Source organism: Apaloderma vittatum, unplaced genomic scaffold (genome assembly GCF_000703405.1).
Source record: "Apaloderma vittatum isolate BGI_N311 unplaced genomic scaffold, ASM70340v1 scaffold45049, whole genome shotgun sequence".
NCBI lineage: Eukaryota > Metazoa > Chordata > Aves > Trogoniformes > Trogonidae > Apaloderma > Apaloderma vittatum.
Genome location: NW_009736668.1, coordinates 1 through 11,523, shown reverse-complemented (window position 1 = coordinate 11,523; position 11,523 = coordinate 1). Strand labels below are relative to the sequence as shown.

At 38.7% G+C, this 11,523-nt stretch overlaps 1 protein-coding gene across 1 annotated transcript; it reads left to right on the top strand.

Moving 5' to 3' along the window:
- Positions 1-1,784: 1,784 nt before the first annotated feature.
- LOC104279678 (multiple PDZ domain protein-like) lies at positions 1,785-11,379 on the top strand (the record flags this gene model as incomplete). The annotated part of the gene is made up of 3 exons (XM_009877051.1): positions 1,785-1,945; positions 10,074-10,295; positions 11,240-11,379. Coding segments are annotated over exons 1-3 (506 nt in total), but the record flags the coding sequence as incomplete, so codon positions are not given.
- Positions 11,380-11,523: the final 144 nt, after the last annotated feature.

Here is an 11,523-nt window from a genome sequence, read left to right as displayed (position 1 = left end):
ACAGCTGTTTTCTCGCTTGTATTGTGAGGATCAATTCGTTCTTGGCCTGCTCAAGTTCTGAAACCAATGGTCCCCTTGAATTTTAGATTGACTGTCTTACCCAGAGATTTGTCAACACACTTCCTTTTCTGATTTCTTCAAAATTTCAAGAAAGAAAATCTAATTTTTCCCGACTGCTTAGAGATCACAGCTGTCCATATATTGGTTAAGCTTGTCAGGTTGAAGTTGGGATGCTGTACTGAAGTACTTTCCTGTTGCCAAGAAATCAAAAGTACCATTGTGAAGGCTAAAGTCTTAAAATACCAGTTCATGCACCTGCAGTGATACCTGAACTCCTCACTTCTCTTCAGCTATCCATTTCCATGTAACATACACCATCACTATGAATTTCTCAACAAGTGCAGACACACTGTTGAAATAAAACCCAAACAAACCTGCAAAAGCAACAAAGAAAGAATGAACAACGTAATTTCAGAATTTCTTCATTTCAGTATTGAATTTCTCAACTGGAAACCCACGCTAGCAAAAACTCAGCTGTCATCCAGATCTGAGTTTCAATTGCACGAGGCATTGATAGTGAAGGCTGTGGTTTGAAAGTCCTGCAAGCCTGAGTAGCATGAAGAAAGACTTTGTGACTTCTGTGACTTTTCTTTTTAAAAGGAGACTTTAAAAAATGTGCTATGGTTCATGCACCTGAAATTGTCAACATAGAACTTGAAAACTGGTCCTACAGGGGATGAGTTTCATGAATCACTGAAAAGGAAAGCGATGAAACAGTTATCAGTGACAGCTGTGATTCATAGCTTCTGATTAACGCAATGCAGGACATGTTGTGCAACAGTATGCAGACAGCAGCTTTCATATGGAAATGCAAAAATATTACAAAGTATATTCCTAAAAGCGATTTTCAGGCAGGTTTTAAGCTCCAAAGTGACTCAGAATCTGGTCACCTCTGAGGATATTTTAATTATCCAAGGAGATATGTTTTTTTGTGAGTTGTTTTGTGGGGCTATGTCTTGCTTTCAGAAGTCAAGCTTTTTTCTTCTTCAGAGCTCAGTACTTCTATAAGTGTGACCCCTTTCCCTCTCTGTTACTTTTCAGTGAAATACTTTTGTTTCCTGCCTCTTACCATTATTGGAATAGAAGCTGAGAAGAAGAAAAACATGTTGGAAACAATTGGTAATCTTTTTTTATTTGTATCACTATAATTTTGGGAGCGAATCAAATGTGCATGATAGGTTTAAGACATAGGTATATACTGCTGAGAGAGGTTTTGTAAAAAATATCGACGGTGCTTAGAAATGCGTAATGCTTTCCCATTTTTGTATTTTGCATTTGGAAACAAAGGATGCACCATCATTTGTTTAGCATATTTAATTTTTAGTCTTGTTGTCCTGATTTCGTTTTTTTAATCTTTACTAGAATTAAGAAAGTTCATATGAAGAAAACAAATATTTTCTGTTATGGCTCTTTTTGCCGCTAGTTATTTACAGTGATCTGTAGCCACAGGTCTTGTAACTGAACTTTAATGAGGGCTCTTTCACTTCTGTAACCTAGTTCTTCATGGACAAAAGTGTAATTTTTGTTGGCTTCTGTTTTGTCGTCTTCCTCTGACTTTCTCATTCATTAGCATGTTTGGACTGGGATTTTTTGTTCGAAACTGAACCATCTCAGTCGTTTGCAGTTTGAACAGTAAAGAGGGACACATTTAAACTTGTTACCTGCTTGCATGTGCCTGTTTCTAAACTGGTACTGACTAGGAATGATTATCTCTACAGATACACATCGGGCCCTCCAGGCCATGGAGCGCTTACAGGCAAAACTTCTGGATAGAGGTGACATTGCAAATGAGGAGAAACTCAACTTATTAAAATCAGTGCTGCAGAGTCCTCTGTTTAACCAAATTCTCAACCTTCAGACTTCTGTTCAACAACTAAGAGATCAGGTAAGAAAAGCAGCCTCCCAGGTGTGAGAGAAAAATTGCTAAGAAGGTGCAAAAATATGTGTCTCTGCATGTTGAACACCGAAATTAAATAGCCTAAATTAAATATCTGATGCAGAGCTTCAGGGAACTGAGGGCAACATACCCGTTGACTTGTCTGGGCTTTGTTAAGGCCCATAGTTGGTGCATGTGTGTTTCATGTATATGCTTATTACTTCCAATGTTCACGGTAGGGAAATGGTGATGCTGGGTGGAGAGTTAAGACTTTATGTCTCAGTCCTTCAAAAGCAACATATTTTGTATGAAGTTTAAGACCTAGGAGCCTTTTATTGCTCTTCTCTGTCATACCCTGCTAAAATGAGAATATATAAGGGAAGCTGTGAAATGTTGACTTCAGAAGGACGTGAAGATCTATTTTGTATGGCAATAAAAGATCAAATAGAAGCAAGAGCTCCTGCTTTCTTTTTTTCCTGCTCAGTTTTAAGCAGTGAGGATGAGAAAAGGGACAGCAAGTTGGCTGTATTGTCTTAATTATTTATTTCTCTAATTTAGTTTCCTTGTCAGCAGCATAAGAATTTGGAGAATATAATAAATAGTTTACTAACTGAGTTAAGACTGAACTGTGCATCTGACTTTGCAAGTAGTTGATCCTGTTGACTCCTGCAAGATCGGCAGCTCTGTGGCTGGTATTCAGAAATTGTGAAGTGGGATGGTGCAGCAGCCCCTGCACACTGACCTTCTTGTCAGTTTGGAGCCACATCTGGTTTCTGACTGGACTGCAACTGATGAGTAGCCTTCAGCTGTTTGGCAAAAGATCACAATCTGGCACTTTATTGCTTCTTGTGGATCATCCTGATGCTATTTTACACAGATAAGAAACAAGTTAGAATGGTGTCTGCAATGCTATACTTGATAGTGTTTTTCAGGTTTTTCATGTTTGGTGTGTAGAGACTTGATGACGTTGGAGTGATTTTAAAAAAAATCTGGGAAAAAAAGGCATTTTGAGGGTTTGAATGGTGACATCCAGAAATGAAGAGAATTATGTGGTGATGACTCTAGGAACATGTAGTGTGTGCCTGAGGCATTAACAGGAACTTGGTGAAAGGGTGAACTGAATTTTCATTTCCAGACATCAGCTGTGAAGTTCAAGGATACTTCTCTTCACAGTCACCTAAATTAGTAAAATGAAGCACCTGAAACGGCAGATGGGTAGTTTCAGATATGTTTGCTTAAAAAAGCATATAGTAATTTTACCTTCTGCTCTAACTTTGCAGGTTTTTCTGTGCAGTAGCTTTAGTAGCCTGTGCACGTTGCATGGTACATGTCCAGTCAACAAGGGGGATACTTGGATATGAATTCCCTTCTTTATGCGCTTACACAAACACTGGCACATGGAGATGTATGTTTCTGGCCATTCTGAGATTTTGGCCAGCTCTTCAGAAAGTGTCCTGCATTTTCTCTCTAAAATCATGTATTCACTAGAATATAACAAGAGATTGTCTCTTATTTGCTTTATTTAAACATTTTTTGTAAAGCATTTTGTAAAGCAAAGAGTAAGATCATTAAAGAGGCAGTTACGTTGAAAAAACTGTATTTCTTGGTGTGTTCGAAGGCTCATTAGTTTTCTTGCTGTGGCTGGGAAGACACTGTGCTCTTGAAACTCTTTAGCTGCATGCTGGTGAAGACTGTAAGGCATGTAATTAGTGACCAGTTCGTTCTGTCTTTTTAACCAAGCCATGCCTGACTGAGGGAGGAGACAAGTCATTTCCCGAGCACTTGCAGTCAGAGTTGTGTTTGAGACAGGATAAATGGTGCTAAGCCGCAGTGGCTAGGTGTTGGAGTCTCTGCCCACTCAGTCTGAGATGGCACAGTCTTTTTGATGTTTCACGATGAGCTGCTCAGAATGTTGAGCCGGAGTCTGTTTATTCTCAAGGTGACAGTAAGTGACAGTCAGATAAATGCCTTCTGTGTTTTGAATTGGTTTACAAGTTTATAAAGAGCTACAAGACTATAGCAAAATTATCGGACGGCCATCTTTTAGGAAAAGTATAGGTTGAAAGAGAGAATGGGAGCAGAGAAGCAGTAATGACAATTTACACTCCAAGTCAAAGTGATTCTTTGCAAGCAACCCATTAGAAATAGGTCACAAAGTGAGAACTGTCTGTGGGCCTTTAGTTGACTCAATAAATTTGAGGGTAGGACGTATTCCTGTCCTGAGACACTGTGTCTGGAAAGCATAGAAATGATAGCGAGAGCCTCTTCTTCTGTTTGTGCAGTGAGTCTGGAAAATGAGCTGGCAAAACTTGTAGGAGTCTGTCAGGTTTTCCTAAGAGGAAAGAGGATGCAAGTGTACTGTTTAAGCAGACAGATATTCCTTGGATTCCAGTAAGAGTTACTACCATTTTTTGTGGTCTGAAATAGCAGACTACTTTTTTTTTTCCTCTCTCTCTTTTACAGATAAGTGATCTTTTAAGCACCAAAAGGTCAGAAAATAAGTGTCTTTCTGCATGCATGGAGGTTTTGAGAGTTGCTGACCCATTTCCTTAAAGCTTTTGTGTGTTAATTGGAAACTGATCTCCACTGTTGACTTGTGCTTAACAAGAGAGAGCCTCTTTAGTTTGCATTTGTTTTATATGCAGTGATCTGTTCCTTCATCTGGATGTTGGTGAAGCATAATGCAAAAGTCAACGAATCTGATTGTTTGGTGCTTATTGGTAGGTGCTTTAAAGGTTTGTTGGTTTTTTTTTCTTAAGCAAGCAAGCAGGATTTGTTGGCACTGCAAATCTATCATTGCAGAGTTAAGAACTGGAGTAGGAAAAGTCTAGGGACAGCAAAGGGGAGTTCTTTTGACAGTTACTGTCACTTGAATTTAGGAACTATTTTTTTTCTGTGTTTTCATATCCTTATCTTCAGTGAGTGCCTATTTGCTTATGCTGAAGAGCATTATTTGAAAATAAGGGGATGACAGAAAAGAGAAAAAGAGATTGTGATGTTTTGAACTTCTTAATGGTATTTTATTTTCTTTATAAATATTTTAAAGAGAATACTCAGACCATGCTGGCAGTCCTCTCCCACTTCTCTTTCTTTCCATTTTGGCTCTCCCTTTTCCACCTCCTCCTCCCCTCCTCCTCTCGCCTCCACTCCACTCCGGGCTCTGCTGGAACAAAATACCCTTCCCTTGGCTGCGCTGCATTCCTCAGATTTTTTTTTTTGCTTATGAGTTTGACTGTAGATTTTAGTTCACAGTGCAGCAGTGAGAAAGAGTCCCATGGCAGCGCAGCATGTACTGGGTTGCAGGGAGTAGCTGCCTGTCAGCATTAGACTGGATTTAGGGAAGAAGCAGTGAAACTCTGTCTTTTCATACTGCCTGTGAACACTCACTTAACCCTGTGGTTTGAAAACCGGAGGAGACCTTTAGTTCCTGTCCTGAACCCCTTCCTGCAACAGTGCAGTTCACTCTGTGTTTTGAAATGGAATGCTTTTAAGAAGTGCTGTTTTGGGATCTGCATGACCCAAAGGAGCTGCCAGCAGGGCAGTACCAGAGCAGTGCCCGTGCTGGAGCAGCCCTGATGCCTGTTCCCGGGCAGCCTGGAGGTTTTCTCTGTTGAACAGACAAAACCTCCAGCCTAGCTGGGCTGGGTGCCTGGCAGTGCTGTCCTCTCTGCTGCCTCCATGCAAGGCAATCGCAATGGCTGGCTTGAGTTGTTTTTTCGTTAAAAAAATATTTTGAGTAACTGCACCTAAGCACTGTTTGTTGCGTTTAATGTCTGTCTGTGCGACCGTAATGTAAGCTTTATCATACTCAGTAGTATTTGTGAATTTTTCTTTTATCTTATGCTAAATTATGTCTGTATTGCAGATGTTACCTACAGTAAGGAAAAAGCCAATCAAGGCAAATTAGCATAAGTGAACTTAAAGAACAAAGCAATATTCTTTCATAGGGTATTTACACAGCCACAGGGCTATAAAGATGCTTCTTGATGAAGTTATGGTGATTTTTATTACTGCAAAGTAGTGCAGTTTATATGTTATGAAAAATATTTGATGCAAGCGCAAAAGTACCCTTTTTCTAAGATTTCCACTTGTGGTTTATTACTTCCCCTAGAATGACCCCTACTCCTGTGGTTAGCAAGAGCATACACCAATTCTTACCTTTTACATACTGTAAGCCTATATTTTGAGAGGGACAGGGAAGAGAGTGGTTGTCACATTTCTGCTTGTAATTTTTTAGGGGATTCTGAACTTCTGCCCTTAGGGTCATTATAAATGCCAGTATAAAATAGAAATGGTTTTGAAGTGTAAGTGTGAATGTGTGTTGTAGGAGAAGATACATTCTGAATTTTTTTGAGCGTACATACACGACTTTATTCTGTTAACATTTTTTCTTAGAGTTTCTGTTTTTTTTGAGTTTCACAAGTCAGAAGCCACTTTGAGGTACACTCCTTGTGTTAAGGACATTATCCATTGAACATAGCTGTGTTTGTTTAAAAAAGGTGTGATGAAAAGTAGGTGGTGTTGGTATCAGTTGCTGTTGAAGAGGTGATGTTTGACACTGGCTTGTAGTTCTGTTGTAATCACAGCTGTACTAAAGATTTGAGCTGAAGCTTTCAAATGTACTTAAACTGATGTGGATTGGAGATTTTTACTTCTTCCTGCTGTATATAGTCTGCAACACTTCTTTTCAGTGATATTTCAACCATCATACAAATAAAAAACATGCAATGTCTTCAGAATAATGGAGTTAATAATTACTTACGGAAGATGCCTTAGAAAAACATGAATAACTTCCATCTTCTGGTTTGGAAGGCGGAAGGAATGGGAGAAATCAGACAATTCCTATACACTTGCAGTGATATCCCAGCTCATACAGGTATGCAGAAGGGCTGAAGTGTCAGTCTGAAAAGGTGAGTGCTATATTGCCAGCTCAAATAGGATTTGGCCTATGAAAACATACAACGTGACACTAAAACCTGAATTTGCATGGTGCTAGTTCTATTTTTGCATGGGGATGTGAGTTCTCTGCCAGAGAGAAAGACGTAAATCCCTGAGGAGACTGTCATATCTTAACTGAAAAACTCCTTCAAACTTACCTAGAGAAGAAAATGTTGGTACTGGGCACATGTTCAGATGGAATTCAGTATGCCTGTCATGACTAGTCTGCCATTTGAACTTACAGACAGTGAGCTGAGCTGCCTGAAGCAATCCTTTGTTAAACTAGTACTAGCAGAACATATATAGAACATAGTACAGGGTGTGCACAGAGCTGCTCTGCGTACTGAAGGTTGTGCTGTATGGGCTATTGAGTGGTAACCAGAAGTGTTTTAGATTGTAATACAATTCATCCTAAGGGCAATGTGTCATACTCAATAACCTTTTATTTTTTGACGTGTAGCTCCATTTCTTTGCTTTCCTGTTTGTGCATACAGGGAAGTGTTTTATTGTTTGTTAGGGAGGAAAAATATCATGATGTAAACACAGCTGTATCATTCATACTATTCAAAAAATGCGCTATCTTATGATTACTGTGGCTTTCTTATTCTACTTTTTGTGCATTGCATGATTTTTCCAGTGTTGCAAGTTTCTCGTTACACATTTATCTATAAAAGAGTGCTCTAGATACAGGAAAGACATTGACTTTTTATTCAGAGAGGTTTCACAGACTGGGATCATCTCTATGTTAGCTCTTTGCACATCATAGGGTAACATGGAAAAAAACTTAGTGAAATTCCTGAAGGAAAATGGAAGGGAAATAGACAGTGGGATGGCCAGAGCAGTGGTTCCTCAGCAGTCAATTTCAGTGTCTTAAAACTTTTTCTCACTTTTTTTTGCCTACATAGTGACTTTTTTCCTTGTGCCATCCTGAAGGATGAAACTGCAGGATGCTCCTGCCACACTGAAAGGATCCCAAGGCAGCGTTAACGCTATGCTTAGGATGGTGCTAAGTGAGGCTGAAGGCATTTCATGTATTTTTCTCGAGGTTAAATTGTACTGGTTAGAGCAATTATGACTCTTGGCTGCTGAGCCTTGCATACTTAGTTTGAGGTTACCATTCCAAATTCTGCACCAAAAAAGTTATATGAGCTCTTGTTAATCCACGTTGGGCAAAATCAGTATTTTTTGCTCATACTGTGCGGTTACTTGTTTAGGCTAACCTTGCTGCCTTTAATGGTGAGTTCTCTGATGACTCCTTTGACCAAGCAAGCTCTGAGGATTTTTTTAAGGGTAAATAAGTACTATTTTCTACAATGAGCACTGCAATTTAGAAAATGAACATGTCTCCATGATTTAACTAACATTTGTGATATTAGACCCAAACGCAGTGGCCTTTGAATGCACATGAAAAGTAGTTTGGGTATGTATCTTTTATACTCAGGCTGATTTATTTTACTGTGGAAATGTAAAAAAGTTTTTAAATAGAAGCAGTGCAAGACTAGCTAATTACAGTGACATTAGACACTCTGAGAAATAATAATCTGACCCATGACAATTTTTTTGTGGGAAAGAACTTGATAGTGACATGTATAAGAAGATTCGAAGGTGGAGAAGAACAAGAAGTGAAACACATTAATTGACCAAGTTCAGTGATATACTTTTATATGTTGAAATAGATGGCATTGCGGAAGGTGGAATTGAATTATGTGGACTCATGCAGATGAGAAGCACAGTATGGCGTAAGACTTTGCTAGTTTCAAATCCATGCATATAATGTAAGGGGAAATCTTGTGTTCATGGAAGGACATAATTTTGTTAAGTGTTTGAGTGTTGTTGCATGTAACGAACTATTAAATGAGGCATATCTGTCTGCACCTTACTGCTTACCGAAGTGACTGTATGGGATTAACAAAGTGCACATGTCCACATTTTAGGCATTATGATTTGTTTGAAACATAACCCAAGTGATTCCTCACAAATATGGTTAATAGAATGTAATCACTGTGTGATGGAAATCGCTGAGTGCCAAACATCCTGTTTTATCTCTTCCCAGTTTTTTGTAGCAAAGCAGACTAAGTGCTATTGAGAATTTTTCTATCCGGTGTTGTCTTAACGGTATATTTTCTGTAACTTGAGGATCTTCACAGGCACATAAGATGTTCAACAAATGATGTTTGTTCTGTTTTATTTTCTTAAAGCACTTAGATGAGAAGGAATTGTGTGATGAAGAACAACACTGACCTTTTAATGACTGGACTTTTGGGAGAGTGACATCATAAACCTAATGGAAGCAGCATGCTTAGACAGTTGAGATTAATGCAATAGACATTTCAGAATACATTTACACTTTTGAAATATTTTGTTGATACTTGAAATTTAAAAAAAATACTTCAGGATAGGAGAATCACAGTTTTTCGTATTGTGGTGCAGAGTGCTAGAAAATCTGCACTGTAAAACTATGAAAAATATATGAGGCTGCGGTGTTGTGGTCCTAAATTGTGGTTATTGTGCCAGGCAAGTATGAAACAGATTAGTGTAAAGTAAAACAGTGCCTATTGACAGCCAGCAGACCAGTGAGATGATAGCCAGATGAGGGCTTCTGCTTCAGCTGAGCTTTTTATCACCTCCGGCCATTCACTAGGTTTATCATCAGAGACCTGCTTAAAAACAGGCAGTTTACTATGGCTGGGAAAAGTGAAGAATTTTCTTATTTTCTCTTCTAAGAGAAGTGCATTGTCAAGGCTACCTGTGTAAAGGTGTGGCTGTGGTTTTCCTATTGGCCTGGTGATTTTAGGCTTGTTTGATAATTTGGTATTTAATTATGCAGAGACTCACACTGGTGGCCTAAGTGCATAGTGATGCAGAAAGCCTGACCAGTGAAAATTGTTTCTGATGTAGCTTGTGAGGTTTCATTTCTTTTTTCATCAAAATACTCATACTGCTGGTATGAAAAAAACAACTGTAAGAAAATTTACGATTATATTAATAATTTTCTTTTGTATTTTATGCTGATAATTCACAACTTTACATTGATTTAAAAGAAAAATAATCTTTAATATTTTTAAAATGTCTTTTTAAAATTGGAAATCGGGATTTCAAGTATTTTTAACACGCAATTGGCGTATCATGGTGCTCTTGGATAAAGACGAGGTTTATAAACCCATGTCTGAAAACCTGTGTTGCCGTCAATCTTTTACAGGTAAATATTACACCTTCCATACATTCCACTGGTGAGTTCCACCAGCTTCTCCATCATGGTGTGAATATGGGGTCCTTACCACATAATGAGTCATATTTACTGGCTCAGCAAAATGGCAGTCCTGCTAATGTGGTGGAAGCATCGATGAGATCTGTTACTCCTCAGATTAATGGGAAGTCCTCTGGTGATGACTTTGAACAGCTGATCAGAAATATGTCCCAGGTAAGCACGTTGTCTGGTAACGATGAAATGCGGATCGCATTTAACCTGGAAGATTAAAATATGTTTATGTTTATTCAGAAGCAGCTTATTAAGCAAAACTGAAGCAAAAATAACCTCCTTGTAATTTGAGGGATGATCAGTAAAGGAGAAAACAGTTGGAGAAGTAGCCTTGACATAATCACTGCTGAGTTACTGTCCGTAGCTGGGCAGCGTACTTTTCACTCCTCAGCATACTCTTGTCATTCTGTGCCATTCTAGGACTGCTGCTCTGTGCACGAGCGAGATACTTTGTCAGAGCGTGCTCTTGTGTGCGTAACTAATGAAAGCTAGTTCTATGACTTGCTTTGAAATCAGTTGGAAGGTTCCTTTTTGGCCTTGTTAAACGCTATTCTGTAATCTTACTGCTTTCCTTTGGTAGGTAGAAGTGGTGTACAAATACAGTGGCTGGAGGTGAGAACAGACAGGCATACATTCTAGCATTTTTCTAATTAACCTACGTTAGAACCAAATAGGGGAAATTGTTTGCTGTTCTCCTGGAGTGCCTTTTGCACAGCCCTGCTTTGTCCCTCCTTCTGGAATTCATCCATTTTCTAGTTCTGCTTGAGAGTGGGTCTGTACCTTCTAATTTCGTAGACACATATGTCCTAGTTTAGTCACTACTAAGCCTAGGCTCTCTGTATTTAGGTGTTATTTCCTGATTTCCTCTTCTGGGCTCTAATAGTCTGTATTTCTCAAAGCTTTCGTAGTTGTTGCTTTTTTGTAGATAGCAAGAAATTAAAACTGAGGAGCTAGGTTTCTGTTACTAACTAGTGTAGCCTTGTCCAGCTGTAGCAGTCAAATTAGAAACTGATTTTCAAGTTGTTGTGCACAGTCATTAATGCTGCTTTTCAACATTTTTAAGATTTGTACTCTTTTTTTTTTTTTGTTTTCCGTCTACTGAGTAGGGTCGTCTTGTTGAGACCATTGAGCTTGTTAAACCTTTAAGTGGTGGTCTGGGCTTCAGTGTCGTGGGACTAAAAAGTGAAAACAGAGGAGAGCTAGGAATATTTGTGCAAGAAATCCAGGAGGGAAGTGTGGCACATAGGTAAGATTACTACTGGAACACCAAGTGTTAACATAACACTTCAATTTAGTTGTTTTCTTGCTGGTTTGTTTGGGCGCATTTCTTTTGTATTCTGTTGTAGGAGGTTTAAAATCACTTATCGCTATAATTTATAAATAAAAAATT